The sequence below is a fragment of the Ranitomeya imitator genome, chromosome 6 (genome assembly GCF_032444005.1).
Source record: "Ranitomeya imitator isolate aRanImi1 chromosome 6, aRanImi1.pri, whole genome shotgun sequence".
NCBI lineage: Eukaryota > Metazoa > Chordata > Amphibia > Anura > Dendrobatidae > Ranitomeya > Ranitomeya imitator.
Window position 1 is genome coordinate 381,286,675 of NC_091287.1, and position 16,464 is coordinate 381,303,138.

At 43.5% G+C, this 16,464-nt stretch overlaps 1 protein-coding gene across 1 annotated transcript in view; it reads right to left on the reverse strand.

Moving 5' to 3' along the window:
- Window positions 1–12,127: 12,127 nt before the first annotated feature.
- NDUFV2 (NADH:ubiquinone oxidoreductase core subunit V2) overlaps window positions 12,128–16,464 on the reverse strand; it is a 42,258-nt gene continuing 37,921 nt past the window's right edge. Inside the window, exons 7-8 of the mRNA XM_069731058.1 lie at window positions 14,760–14,836; window positions 12,128–12,292 (exon numbers count right to left, since the gene is read on the reverse strand). Of these exons, the coding sequence (XP_069587159.1) occupies window positions 12,199–12,292; window positions 14,760–14,836 (171 nt within the window). The 3' untranslated portion in view covers window positions 12,128–12,198. The remainder of the gene's footprint in view (window positions 12,293–14,759; window positions 14,837–16,464) is intronic.

Here is a 16,464-nt window from a genome sequence, read left to right on the forward strand (position 1 = left end):
TTTTTTTTTTCCCCGCTACATCCGTATGACATCCGTATTGCTGTCCGATTTTTACGCACCAGTGTCATTTGAAAAGCCGGCAATTCAGTGTGGTGTACAGTATAATCACACTGACAGGTTAGAATAGAAGATATATATTTATCTCTTCTATTCTAACCTGTCAGTGTGATTATACTGTACACCACACTGAATTGCCGGCTTTTCAAAGGACACCGGTGCGTAAAAATCGGACAGCACTCGCATGGTCTGAGTGCTGTGCGTTTTTTTTTTTTTTTTTCCTCGCACCCATTGACTTACATTGGTGAGTCTCGTCCGAGAATCGCAGCAATACGCAGCTTGCTTCGGTTTTTTTTTTTTTTTTTTTAAGTCTGATTTCAGCTGAGAAAAAAAATCGCAGATGAGATGTCACCCATTGAATAACATTGGTCCGAGTGCAATCCGATTTTATCGGATTGCACTCGTCCGTTTTTCTCGCAAGTGGAAAAGAGCCCTTATAGTCAAACACCACAAGGACAGCTGCATACTATCATGGTTTAGCAATGCGGTTTCCAATTGTGTGGTACGTACAGGAGCTCACAATAAACCCACATACACTGATGTTCCAATCATGTGACCAATGCAGTCAATTACAGGCTTAAAGGGGTTGTTCACTACTTGGACAACCCCTTACAGAAGGACTCCCACAAAAAATGTTATGACTTTAGCCCTTCTTAGTATGTCTGTAGAGTAAGTGCAATAAAATGGTTACCAAGTTCCATCTTCCCTGTGTCCCAGCGCCGCTCTGGTCCTCTTCTGACTCGCATGGCACTATACTACGTGGGCTGGGCACTATACTACGTGGATATGCATATTCTAGAATACCCGATGCGTTAGAATCGGGCCACCATCTAGTCTATTATATAATTGTCTAAGGGTCACTTCCGTCTGTCTTTCTGTCTGTCTGTCACGGATATTCATTGGTCGCAGCCTCTGTCTGTCATGGAAATGCAAGTCGCTGATTGGTCTCGCCAGCTGCCTGTCATGGCTGCCGTGACCAATCAGCGATGGCCACAGTCCGATTAGTCCCTTTGTACTCCCCTGCAGTTAGTGCCCGGCACCCGCTCCATACTCCCCTCCAGTCACTGCTCACACAGGGTTAATGCCAGTGGTAATAGACCGCGTTATGCCGTGGGTAACGCACTCCGTAACCGCTGCTATTAACCCTGTGTGACAAAGTTTTTACTATTGATGCTGCCTATGCAGCATCAATAGTAAATAGATCTAATGTTAAAAATAATAAAAAAAACAAACCTGCTTTTCTCACCTTCTGTAGTCCGACGATGCGCTCACGCCTGCCGCCAGCTTCCGTTCCCAGAGATGCGTTGCAAAATTACCCAGAAGACTTAGCGGTTTCGCGAGATTGCTAAGTGATCTGGGTAATTTCGCAATGCATCCTGGGAACGAAAGATGGCGGCAGCCGTGCGGATATCGCCAGATCTACGCTGGATCCCGGCGGGTGAGTATATAATTATTTTTTATTTCAATTTTTTTTTTTTTAACAGGGATATGGTGCCCACGCTGCTAAATACTATGTGGGCTGTGTTAGATACCGCGTGGCTGCTATATACTACCTGGCCAGTGTTAAGATACTATGTGGGCTTTGTTCTATACTGCGTGGGCTGTTCTATATGTTACGTGGGCAGTGTTATATGCTGCGTTATATACTACATGGCTGCTATATACTACGTGGCTGTGTTCTATACTGCGTGCTATATACTACGTGGCCACTGTTAGATACTATGTGGGCTGTGCTATATATTATGTGGCCAGTGTTATATACTATGTGGGCTGTGTTATATACTGCGTGGCTGCTATATACTGTGTGGGCTGTGTTATTTACTGCATGGCCTATATTAACGCATCGGGTATTCTACAATATGTATGTATACTATATACTACGTGGCCTGTGCTATATACTATGTGGCTGCTATATACATACATACATACATATTCTAGAATACCCGATGCGTTAGAATCGGGCCACCATCTAGTACTATACATATTTAGAAATGTTTTGTTGGGATTTTTTTTTTTTTTAAATGAAAGTGCCCCATGTACAATGAAAACACCGTATACTCGCCTGGACCAGCACCGTTCCAGTGTTGTCAGCACTTGTCTGCGTGCAATTGCGTGATATTATGTGATATGAATACTGAACAACATGGTCAAAGTGAAATGTGAGCTCTGCAGCCAGTGATGGCTGCAAAGGAGCTGGTCTTGCAGGAGAATATGTGGTGTTTTTATTTTACACGGGGCACTTTAATTAAAGGGGTTGTCCTAGTAGTGAGCAGCCTTTGACCACCAGGGATGTTATAATCTCCTGACTTAGTGCAGATCACTGGTGCATTCTGTACTCAACCATCGCGGTAAAGTAGGGTTTTTTTCCAGACTGTTTTTATTTTTTAATCATTATTACCCAGAGAAATTGTGTAGAGGTTGAATACTGAATATTAAATAATAATCCCTAAATAATACTCCCCTCCCCATTGGCCACAGCTCTCGCTATACTTCCATTTCAGTTCAAAGATGCATGTGCGTGCTGTAGGAATGACCAGCACGTCACTATCAAGTCCCTTATTGGTTGCAGTGGTCACATGTTTTTTTTTTTTTTCTTTTTTTTTCATGTTTTTGTAAGCAAGAACTAAACACCATGGGAGATCTATGGAAGCAAAAATACCATAAACTGGTCAAAAATTCGGCATCCTCAAAGCGCTCTGTATTTGCATAGGAAAAAATAGCAGTGAAACCTCGGTGTGTGAAGTCTCCATAAATAAAGCTCCTTTTTTGTACCTTCATTACTGACGGGCTTTCATTTGTGAAAAGACAGAACCATTCAGAAAACTTGTGTTGGGTCCAACAGTCGCATATATGAGCATGATACTATATGGAGCATAAAGGGAAGAGTGCCTGGGCTAATAGGAAAGCGGCACCTGGGGGCTATACAGATCAATGAAAATACTGTTTTCTCTGGTTCCTCTTCCAGCGCTCAGAATATTCAGGGGGCTCGTGAGGAAACGGTGACTGGCATTACATATAGACGTCTCTGTTTATAGGACCTGCTTCATTTATTTCCCTAATACTTCTAAAATGTAAAGCTGGCAAGAAAAAGCAGGAGAGCGATTTGTTCTGGTGTATGACTTTGTCTGTAGCAGTTTCCTTAGTTCTCCTTTGCACACACTGCTACTTGGTGTTTAAAGGGACACTGTCACCTGAATTTGGAGGGAACAATCTTCAGCCATGGAGGCGGGGTTTTGGGGTTTTTGATTCACCCTTTCCTTACCCGCTGGCTGCATGCTGGCTGCAATATTGGATAGAAGTTCATTCTCTGTCCTCCATAGTACACGCCTGCAATCTTGCCTTGCGCAGGCGTGTACTACGGAGGACAGAGAATGAACTTCAATCCAATATTGCAGCCAGCATGCAGCCAGCGGGTAAGGAAAGGGTGAATCAAAAACCCCAAAACCCCGCCTCCATGGCTGAAGATTGTTCCCTCCAAATTCAGGTGACAGTGTCCCTTTAAAGCAGCACTCCAACATTTCAGCGCTGGAGTGGTGCCAGTAATGTGCTCACCAGCCGCTGTCTTCTGCTGTTCCTGGCGCCACTCTGGGCCTGCACCGTCATCTTGTGACCGCGACTTCTAACTGACCGGAAGTCACAAGCTCTCCATGCAGGCCTACGAGATCCGTCTTCTGGTCCTCAGACTTGCATTGAGCTGTGACTTCCGGCTCACACAGCAAACACTGGAGAAATCTGGGAAGTCACAACCCGCAGACGACCAACCAGAGCGGAGCCGATAACAGATGAATATGGCGGCTGCTAAGGATATGACTAAGGGCAGGAAACTTAGATTAGTTGCATCACTCTATAAAAAACCCACTGCAGTTGGGATTGACACTTTTTTTGTTTTTTATCTTGGAGATGTACGTCTTTTGTGGCATGAACATGTAAGGAATATGTGCCATCTTCGTGGTATGCTGCATTTTGGATCAACCCCAAAATTTGCCCAAAAAAACTCACAGGAAACAAAGTTTCTTGAACACAACCTGTACAGTATTTTGCTAAAAATCGTAAAGTAACATCTCGTTATCATATATTTGACCAAAAGGAAAACAAAAAAGTGGCCCCATTGATCAAATTTCAATTTTTGTCTTTTTGCAAATATAAGGTTGGAGATTTCTCAAACTTCTGCTTCAGTGCAAAATAGACATCACTAAGATGCCATCCGGACAATGGCCAGGATTTTCAGACTCAGACTTGCATTGAAAAGTTTGATGTGTGACTCTGATGATAAACAGACTTTATTTTTTGCAGGGTGGGGGGGGGGGGGGTATTGGTTGACAATGACCTCTGGTCTGCAAAATAGACATGGTAACAGCCCTTGCAGACTAATGGGTACAATTATGATGGACGTTAAGGGCACTTATTCCTCAGCACCGCTTTTTAATGGCACTGAGAAATAAGGGTATAGCGACCCCAGCGTCAGAAAATCTCTGGGGTCTCTGCTACCGGGGGTAGCCGAGACCCCGGAGAAGATGATTCGGGTTGGTTTTTACTGTCCTTAGTCTCATGATCAGTTATTCACGGAATAACGGCAATCACAAAAAAAAAAGATTCCCATTCATTTCTCTCTCCTCTGATATGATCTAGCATACCAGGGGAGAGAGAAATTGGGTCCTCTGAGCCCTCCGGTATCCCCGGACACTCCAGTGTCATCCCCCAGCATGTTTTTCCTATTGGTTCATTTTGATCACTTTGATAAGGTCTATCACAGTGATCAAAGTAAAAAAAAGTAAATTAAACCCCCCTTCATCTCCCACGTAGTTAGGATAAAATAAAAAAAGTATTTATTTCCATTAGGATTAGGGTTGGGTTAACTGTTAGGGGTGTGTTGGAGTTATAATTGAGGGATTCCACTGTTTAGGTACATCAGGGGGTCTCCAGACGCGACATGGCTCCCACCATTGATTCCAGCCAATTTTGCGTTCAAAAAGTCAAACGGTGCTCCCTCCCTTCTGAGCCCTGCTGTGCGCCTAAACAGTGGCTTTCCCCCACATACGGGGTATTAGTGTACTCAAGAGAAACTGCACAACAAATTTTCTGGTTCATTTTCCCCTGTTACCCTTGTGAATATAAAAAAAAAAGTTTGGGTCTAAAGTAATTTTTTTTTGTGAAAAAAAAGTTATAATAGAATTAGTCTTAGGCTATGTGCACACGTTCAGGATTTCTTGCAGAAAATTCCTGAGAATTCTGGACATTTTCTGCAAGAAAACCGCATGCGTTTTTGCCGCGGTTTTTTCCGGACACTTCCCAATGCATTTTGGAGTGGGAAATCCGCAAAAAAAAACGGAAAATTAATGAACATGCTGCGTTTTTTGCCGCGATGCGTTTTTTTCGCGGAAAAAAACGCATCATGTGCACAAAACATGCGGAATTCATTCTAAATGATGGGATGCTTATTGTATGCGGTTTTATAGCATTTTTATCGGGAAAAACCGCAACGTGTGAATACAGCCTGACTGGTAATTCGGTTTCTAGGAACCTTCCATGACAGCAGTATCGGAGGATGTCTCCCCGCCCTAATGAGGGACAGGAAACACAGAGGTTAAATACCCCTCCCCTTCCTGCAACCATTAGTGATTTTTCTGGACACAGTAGCATGTATAATTACCACTCAACAAGTGCAGGAATAATCCAATAAGAATATCAGATAGTGCTGTTGTGGAAGGTTCCTAGAAACCGAATTACCGGTAAGACTAATTCTATTTTTTCCAGTCACCTTCCACGGCATCACTATGCAGTACCTCTTCATGCCCCATAGGGGGCAGATAAATACTGGTGGTTGTAGGGAGGGGTATTTAACCTCTTTGTGTTTCCTGTCCCCCATTAGGGCGGGGAGACATCCTCCGATACTGCTGTTGTGGAAGGTGACTGGAAAAATGTTTTTTCCTTCCACATTGCTTTAGTTTGCGTGAAGCACCTGAAGGGTTAATAAACTTCTTGAATGTGGTTTTGTGCATCTTGAGGGGTGCAGACTTTAGAATGGTGTCACTTTTGGGTATTTAATGTTATATTGACCCCCAAACTCACTTCAAATGTGATGTGGTCCCTAAAAACAAATGGTTTTCTAAATTTTGTTGGAAAAACTAGAAATTGCCAGTCAACTTTTAACCCTTATAACGTCCTAACAAAAAAAAATATTTCCAAAATTGTGCGGTTGTAAAGTTGACATGTGGGAAATGTTATTTATTAACTATTTTGTGTGACATAGCTCTCTGATTTAAGGGCACAAAAATTAAGATTGAAAATTGCACAAAGTTCCAAATTTTTGCCAAACTTCCGTTTTTGTTTTTTTTTTCATAAATGAATGCAAGTCACATCGAAACTTTTTTACCACTAACATGAAGTACGATATGTCCCGAAAAAAATAATCTCAATCAGTTGAATCCATTGAAGCATTCCAGAGCTATAACTTTAAAGTGAAAGTGGTCAGACTTGTAAAAGTTGACCCGGTCACTAAGAGGTTAAGCTGTGTGGTTTTGTTTACTTGCAGGGATTGTTTAGCACTAGGAGCTCATCATTGCTGGACACAAACTCCTGGCAGATTCCCCCTCCTGTGATAAGCACCTCACTGGCTATAGCCATGTACACACAGCATAGTTCAATGCTTTGCATTGCTAAATCCAAAAAGCTGAGGGAATGTACACACGTTGCAGATTTGCCTGTGGAATTTTCTGTGCAGATTCATCTTCTTGGCAGAAAACGCAGGTGCGGATTTTCATGTGTTTTTTTTTTTTAATGCAGATTTGTATGCGTTTTTGAAAGCTAAATAAAGATCTATTATTGAACAAAAAAAATAAATTGTGATGTCATTTCTTGTCCAACCTCTTCATTTACATACTCCATTGTAGAATGTTTACACACAGAGATATAGATCTATAGATCGATAATACCAAGCCCGATGTTTAGTAATAAACAATAAAATGGTACATAAAGAGTTAAAGACACACAATCTGCATTATTAAACGCAATATCTTTTTAAGTGAAAAAAATGGTGTGGACTGCCACGCAATTGTCTGCACCAGAGAGGGAAAACTGATAGCCGGGGGCCGATGTTTATAAGCTGGGAAGGGGTTAATACCCATGGATCTTCCCAGGCTATATATTTATTGGCTATTAAAATAGGTGGACTCCACCCCAAAAAAAAAAGACGAAGTGTGGTCCCCCTATAATTTATAGCAAAAAAGGCTATGCAGACAGCTGCGGGGTGATATTCATAGCCTAGAGAGGGGCCATGGATATTGGCTCCCCCCGGCTACAAATACCATCTCCTAGCCACCCCAGAAATTGCTCATCTGTGAGATGCGCCAATTCCGGCACTTAGCCGCTCTCTTCCCACTGCCCTGTAGCGGTGGCATAAGGGGTAATAAGGGGATAATGTCACCTTTGTATTGTAAGATGACATCAAGCCCAGTTAATAATGGAGAGGCGTCAATAAGACACCTACCAATTATTAATCCTCTAGTAGTGAAAGAGTTAAAAAAAAAAAAAAACCACGAAGCCAGAAAAAAGTATTTTAATATTCTTAATTTCACCATACTGCCTAATTCCCCGAAGCCATCGATCACCTGCAAAAAATAATAAACCAACCGTATAATCCCTGGTCCGACACAGTCCAATTAATAACGTGTCCCACGACGATTTCCCCAATAGAACAGTGACATCAGGTGACGTCACTGCTCTATAGGGCCTCCCAGTGACACACTGACAGGAGACAATGGCTCCTGCAGTGCATCGCAGAAGAGGTTACCTTAGTTCATTCTCTCACTTCACGGCAATGCTGCGTGGGAATTTTCTCTCACAGCGTTGCCGGTTAGAGAATGAACTTAAGTGACGACCTCTCTCTCGGCAGCGGTGGAGGTATCCTCCGCCTGTCAGTTCATCGCGGGGCCCCTGTAGAGCACTGACATCGCCCGATGTCACTATTCTACATGGGAGATTATCATGGGACACGTTAACTGGACTACGGCGGAAAGGTAGCTATAGGTTGGTTTATTATGTTATCTTTTACAGGAGAATCGAGGGCTTCAGGGACTAGGTGATTGGTAAGTATGTACTCTGTTATGTGTTGTATGTTGTGTATGTACTGTATATGTTGTATGTTCTGTTTTTTGTTTGTTTTTTTTTTAATACTGAACACAGCCATTGTCTGATGGGACTACTTTCCCATCATCGGCAATGCTGTCACTGTGAGCTCCGGATGGGAGCAGTAATCTTATCAGACAATGGATGTTTACACAGACACAGGGACACGCAGACACCGACACGCACACACTCCCACCTCCTGATCTGCAGCGTTTCATCCGCAGCAAAACCGCAGATCTTTTTTACATCTGCGGTTTTGCTGCGGATGTGCCTGACACAATGGAAGTCATTGGGTGCAGAAACACCAAAAGAATGGACATGCTGCGGAAAAAAAACACGATTCTGCGCGTTTTTTCCGCAGCATGTGCACAACAAATGTCAATTTCACATAGACTAACACTTGCTGTGCATTACACTGCAGATTTGATGCAAATCTGCGACCAACGCATCAAAATCCACAAAGTGTGCACATAGCCTGAATGTGTCAGAATAGTTTGCATTGTAAGGAGAGGACCTGGGGCGTAGGAAAAGCAGAGACCATTCCCACCCCCCAAAACAGCTGTTAATTTCAGGGTTGGGGCTGGTCTCTGTTCTCCCTGCTCACTCTCCTTACAACTGATGTGTGGTTTCATGGTGGGGGATCAAAGGCTGCAGCAGCTGAGCCCTGACTTGAGCAAAAAAAAACAAGTTTAATGTATTTGTCTTTATGTGCCCCCTTTTTCACATGTAAAGCGCCATAGAATAAAGGGCGCTATAAAAATGTATCAGAATAATGTCTTCTTAGTGTATCCCAGCATGCACGTGGGGGGGTTCTCAACCTAAATGTCATCAAATCAGTAGTAAAAATTAAAGCAGAGAGGCAATGATGGGGACGAAGTATATTATTACATTAGACATTTAGGACTAACTCCATGGTAGTTTCGGACGACCTCTTTAGGGTTACAGCAGATTTAAGGCTGCACTTGACCCGATACCACCTGCAAAGCCCTAAACACTTTTCAAAAGAACACCATAAAAACACCAAAAATCGGTACGTGATTGTGCGCTATTGTGATGTTTCTATGCTAGTAAAGTGTAAATTACAACATACCGTAAATATCACATTTCAGTGTGAGCACCCCAGCATGGCAGCAGCAGCTTTAGCGCGGCTATTAGCGGTAAATGTGCAGCTTTCCTTTGGCTCAGATCAGTGCTGCCAGTGTACCAGCACCTCTGCAGTGTGTGGGAGGAAAGAATGGACCCCGGGGGATTTCCCAGCCTCACTTGTAGAGAGAGACAGCCTGTGTGCACACTGCCGATTGGCTGCGTGTTACATGAGCACAGCACCCATACACAATACATGCAAGCGATAGGGTTACCTACTTACATACAGCGTGTGTGTGTATAATATATATATTTATCAGACTCAGGAGCTCCAAACATGGCATGTGCCTGCTTTCCTGGTTCAGGTGGATGGTTTTTCTGTTAGTCCCAGTACGTACTATTGATAATTAACTCAGCAATATTCTTTTCTACATAGACCCCCTCATCATTTAAAAAAAAAAAAAAAAAAGTGCATTCTGTTTTTTTGTGTGTTTGATTAGAATAGCTCATGAAACAGCAGGCAGCTCCTGCACCTGTCCGCAATGAGACCTGCAAAGTGACAGCGATCTAGCGTGGATTAATAAAAAAACAAATTCGTCTTCCTGATCAATCACTGTTAATTATCCTGCACAGTGAACACTATACCTCAACATTTGAGAAATGCGGTGGGGTTTTTTAAATACACAAACTTTAATGTATACAGAGAGCACGATCAGATACCCCAGGTGGACACTCTAGAGTCGTACTTATGGAGCAAAAAGCACAGGCAACATTTGCTTCCTTCCCCTACTCTCCCTGATTATTGTACTCCATGTCCCCTCCCGCTTCCTGCTCTCCCTGATTATTGTACTACACGTCCCCTCCTATTTTCTGCTTTCCCTGATCGAACTTCATGTCCCCTCCTATTCTCCCTGATCGTTATACTCCACATCCCCTCCTGTTTCCTGCTCTCCCTGATTATTGTACTCCACATCCCCTCCTGCTCTCCCTGATCATTATACTCCACGTCCCCTCCTGTTTCCTGTTCTCCCTGATCATTATACTCCACGTCCCCTCCTGCTCTCGCTGATCATTGTACTCCACGTCCCCTCCTGTTTCCTGCTCTCCCTGATTATTGTACTCCACGTCCCCTCCTGTTCTCCCTGATTATACTCCACGTCCCCTCCTGTTTCCTGCTCTCCCTGATTATTGTACTCCATGTCCCCTCCTGCTCTCCCTGATCATTATATTCCACGTCCCCTCCTGTTTCCTGCTCTCCATGATAATTATACTCCACGTCCCCTCCTGCTCTCCCTGATCATTATATTCCACGTCCCCTCCTGTTTCCTGCTCTCCCTGATTATTGTACTCCACGTCCCCTCCTGTTTCCTGCTCTCCCTGATCATTGTACTCCACGTCCCCTCCTGTTTCCTGCTCTCCCTGATCATTATACTCCACGTCCCCTCCTGTTTCTTGCTCTCCCTGATTATTGTACTCCACGTCCCCTCCTGCTCTCCATGTCCCCTCCTGCTCTCCCTGATCATTATACTCCACGTCCCCTCCTGTTTCCTGCTCTCCCTGATTATTGTACTCCATGTCCCCTCCTGTTCTCCCTGATCATTATACTCCATGTCCCCTCCTGTTTCTTGCTCTCCCTGATTATTGTACTCCACGTCCCCTCCTGCTCTCCCTGATCATTATATTCCACGTCCCCTCCTGTTTCCTGCTCTCCCTGATAATTATACTCCACGTCCCCTCCTGCTCTCCCTGATCATTATATTCCACGTCCCCTCCTGTTTCCTGCTCTCCCTGATTATTGTACTCCACGTCCCCTCCTGTTTCCTGCTCTCCCTGATCATTATACTCCACGTCCCGTCCTGTTTCTTGCTCTCCCTGATCATTATACTCCACATCCCCTCCCGTTTCCTGTTCTCCCTGATCATTATACTCCACGTCCCCTCCTGTTTCCTGCTCTCCCTTATTATTGTACTCCACGTCTCCTCCTGTTCTCCCTGATCATTGTACTCCACGTCCCCTCCTGTTTCCTGCTCTCCCTGATCATTATACTCCACGTCCCCTCCTGTTTCTTGCTCTCCCTGATCATTATACTCCACATCCCCTCCCGTTTCCTGTTCTCCCTGATCATTATACTCCACGTCCCCTCCTGTTTCCTGCGCTCCCTTATTATTGTACTCCACGTCTCCTCCTGTTCTCCCTGATCATTGTACTCCACGTCCCCTCCTGTTTCCTGCTCTCCCTGATTATACTCTACGTCACCTATTTCCTGCTCTCCCTGATCATTATACTCCACGACCCCTTTTGTTCTCCCTGATTATACTCCAGGTCCCCCCTCCTGCTCTCCCCGATCATTGCGCCCTTGGTTCCTCCGATGCTCTGCATTGCAGGTTCAGATTACTGTCTCCAGTTAACTACTTTTGTTATATCTGATCCATGTCTATCCTTTAGATGCTGTTCTTATATAACCAGTTTTCATGTCATGTCCTCTTCTCAATGGTAAGAGGTCTCTTCTGTTGGAAACTATAAATTGTACATTTAATAAATGTTACTTTATACTTCACTTTGTAGCCCCATAGTTTGTCTGGAGTTAAGAATTTAAAGAGGCAGCCATGGAAAAAGTAAGTTTTGTGTTCACTGAAGAAGCATGGATCACATAAGTAAGAACATCAATCCTCCAAATTAGCCTTGGCTTTGCAGGAACCAGGCATAATACACTGCAAAATGTAAAATGTTCCCTTTACTGCAGATATTGAAATCTCATCCTCAACAAGTAAATGGACTCAAACATCATCTCACCTATTCTCCTCAAAGGTTGGATAACCCTTATAAATAAAATAGACCATAATCAAAGTGAGTGCAAGAAGTATATGGTTTCATAACATAACTTTATTAATGTTTAGTTTTGCAAATAGATACATTTATTCTATTGTATACAGTTCAGAGGTCTGCCCTAACACCAAAACCAGGTCCTGGCGGGGGTCCGGTCAGAGAGGTTAGTCCTCCAGAGGGCTCACATGAGAACCTGCCATTTCTGTAAAGAAAAAAAAACCAATACCAAATAAGCCACTATACAGTCTAGGTGTGGATGTATGTAAAAGCTATAATATCTTATAACTTATTCGCTGTGACATGTGCAGCAGTGGAGGATTTTCCATCCAGACCTCAACAGTCCAGGACACGGCAGTGTTCATACGTTAACCCTTATTCCCTAGGCACCTATTCACAAAAGAAATATTATACACTTTTCTCCTTATGTTTTCAATCCTAATGCTGCGGGGAACCGGCATTTACATAAATAAACATAGCCCCTCCCATTTGTCAGCTTGTAATTAGTATTGAAGGGGTTAAATGCGACCATAGGCAGGAAACCAGGTCTTTTGGCTTCAGTACATACCATGGCTAATGTTGCCAGCAAAAAGAAAGGTAGAATTGGAGGAACAGGACTAAAAGGACCACGAAAATGAAGATTTACTCATCACTTTGTAGAAGTCTATGGTGACTGGAAGAAATTACGGGTTGTGCACGAAAAAGACAAAATACGTAAAAAGAATAAAATGGAATAGAGACCTCCAGGGTCATCGTGTCCAACCCCCTGCTCAATGCAGGATTCACTAAACCATCTCAGATGCCTGTACAGCCTCTGTGTGAAGACCTCCATTGAAGGAGAACTCACCACCTCTCGTGACAGCCACTCATTGATCATCCTCACTGTCAAAAAGTTTTTCTAATATCTAATCTGTATCTTCTCCCTTTCAGTTTCATTCCATTGATTCTAGTGTTTCCATGTGCAAATTAAAAAAAATATATATATACATACATACATACACACACGCATACAAACATACACACACACTGTTCTTGCAGACCCCTTTTTACCCCTGTTCTAGTGCTGGATGGGACCACGGTTAGTCTCCGTACTTGCCCTTTTGGCAGTGGTGAAACATGCCTGCACCGTGTCCAATGCTACCAGCACTGGAGGAGCGGCGGTGATGATCAGCGAGTATACTTTATTTTAGCATTTTCTACCATTTCAGGATTTATTTTTTTTATTCAAACTCAGTGATTGAAAACTTTAAGAATCTAGTGCTGAGAGCAGAACAGAAATTCACTTTGGCGTTTGCCATCTCATATCTTCAGTTTCCATAATGTAGAGAACACTGCCAACAGATGAGCTGGTTCCACGGGAGCAGAAGTCTGGGCATGACATTCACATATGATAGGGGCAATACTGTATATTAAATATCGAGTAGACAAAGAGAAATGCTCTAAGGAGGAAAGTGTATAATATGTCTAAATAAACTTACAGCAGATCACCGCTCCTTTGTAACTAAAATTGGTTACAGTCGCCAAATTCAGCATGTTTTTCATTTTCAGCGTAGGTGCTCCTACACACAGGATCAGTACAAACTTTGATAGAGCAATGCTGATCCCTGCTGGTCAGACCGCTGGGACCTCTAGTGATCCCGAAATCGGGGCTCTGCAGCTCTTACTCCACTGCATTCATTGTCTATCGGACTGCTGGAAAAAGGCAATATATATTCAGCATTCCCATAGACAATGAAACAAGCAGCGCTCTGCCTTGTTCTCAGAATTACACCCCGCGATCTGGGGATCCCAGCAGTCTAACCCAATGATCAGGAAATTGATTTTATTTTTTTGGGGAATAACCCTTTACTAGGATCGTTCTATCCCAGCACAACATGCACATGGACAGCAGCACATCTCCTGTTTATCAGCTGCAGGCTCGCTGGGGTAGATGTCCATTTGTTCCCACCTAGGCTTGGAACCAGCAGAAATTAAGCCTGATCCCCATCTCCATTTCCTATGTTGGGAGGATAACAGTCTCCTACTAAAGGTACCGTCACATTAAGCGACGCTGCAGCGTCGCTGTAGAGACGTCAAACACGGCAACAGCAGAACGATGCAGGAGCGATCCAGTGACGTAACGGCGATTAACTTATCGTTCTCGCTGGTTGTTAGCTCCATGAAAAAAACATTGCAGGCATTGTTGCTTTTGCTGTCAAACATGACGAATCACGCCGACCTGACGACCAAATAAAGTTCTGGCCTTCTAGCTCCGACCAACGATGTCACAGCGGGATCCTGATCGCTGCTGCGTGCCAAACACAACGAGATCGCTATCCAGGACGCTGCAACGTTACGGATCGCTGTCGTTCTCGTTGGAAAGTTGCTCAGTGTGAAGGCACCTTTAGAATGTGAGACTCATTATCACTTGAGTCCCTGCAGCTTAGTTCATTAACACATGAATATCCAATGCCAGTAGCAAATGTTCATGTTTTAATCAGCCAATTAAGATGGATGTCCTGGTCATTCAAGTCACATTAGAATAAAATGAAGACATATTAGTACAGAATGATATTGCTAGATTTTTGCTGACCACACAGGCCTACTACAACTTCAAGCTAATCCATAGATACAGGAGGATACAATGAACAGCAAATGCATAAAATGTTAGGATATAGACACACATCTGTTACCTTGGCCCAGGATTAGGAACATTCCCAGCCTTTAGTTCATCAATGATACTTTCGATATCCTTTGGCAACAAATCTTCCTGCAAGATTGGTATACACATCAATATGGTCCGCAAAAAGGCAACATTCACTTATATTTCACAGCTCTTAAAAAAAAAAAAAAAAGGAGCCTACTATTCAATATACATAACAACATAGTAGTTGCACTTCTGTACTGGATTTCTCAGAGCAAAAACGGTCAGATTTTTATACCGGTATTTTACCTTAGAAAATATCTAGATGGAGTCATAGTGGCCTTCTCTGGATGCAAATCTGTTGGCTAAAATAATGTACCGTACTAAACATCCTTTAGGAAAATCTGTCCCCAGGTTTATGCTCCTGAATCAGAGGACAGCATGGAGAGATTCCACTAATGTGTCTCTTTTTCGGCGCTTTTTGCTGTAGTTCTGATGAAAGTGATTACAGTAGCTCTTTCTAACCCATACTATTCATGTACAGATTGCTGACTACACCGTGCATTGTAGGGGGCTCAGAATGGTGGACGGTGATAGCCACAGCGCATTAATACCCAGGATTAAATAGCAGAAGCTAATTAGTGGGAAGACGAGAGGAATTTCAGCAGATGAAGTGTTTACCAACATTACTGGAATCAGGCTTTCTGCCCCTAATTTATGTTGCTTTCAGATGGGACAGCAAAAACCTGGTGATTAGAGTGCCTTTAAAAGATAATCTGTCAGCAGAATTTATCGCTAGAAAATTAAAGTAATGCAAAAAAGGGCATTTTACAATGATTAAATTGATATCTTTGTTGAAGGAATCCTATCATTTGTTTTTTTTTTTAACCCCTTAATGACCGCCAATACGTCTTTTAACTGACCTGAGATATAAGAGAATAGCCTCCCCATACAGGTGACAATCCAGCAGCTGTCGGCTGCTCCCTATAGCTGACAACTTGCTGCATCAGCCAAGCTCAGTGTTTGCACCGTCCATATCTGTATAACCCCGTAGATGCTGCTGTCAATAGTGACTACATGACTACATCATTATAAATGGTTAACAGAGTGTGGGGGCTTCCTCTTTATCCCAATTGGTGCCCTGAGATCATGATTGTGTGGTCCTGATGTTTGCCATGACAATTCACCACCAAATATCGGCCTTAATGTAGAGTTACACTAAACGACTTACCAACGATCATGACCAGCGATACGACCTGGCCGTGATCGTTGGTAAGTCGTTGTGTGGTCGCTGGGGAGCTGTCACACATACCGCTCTCTCCAGCGACCAACGATCAGGGGAAAGACTTCGGCATCGTTGAAACTGTCTTCAACGATGCCGAAGTCCCCGGGTAACAAGGGTAAACATCGGGTTACTAAGCGCAGGGCCGCGCTTAGTAACCCGATATTTACCCTGGTTACCATTGTAAAAGTAAAAAAAAAAAAAAAACCTTTAGAAACATGAAAAATTTAATAAACAGATTTACAAAAAAAAAAAAAAAAAAACACTACATACTTACATTCTGATGTCTGTCACGTCCCCCGCCGTCAGGTTCCCTCCCTGCACTGACTGTCAGCGGCGCCGGCCGTAAAGCAGAGCCAGAGCACAGCGGTGACGTCACCGCTGTGCTCTGCTTTACGGCCGGCGGCTCTGACAGTCAGTGCAGGGAGGGAACCTGACGGCGGGGGACGTGACAGACATCAGAATGTAAGTA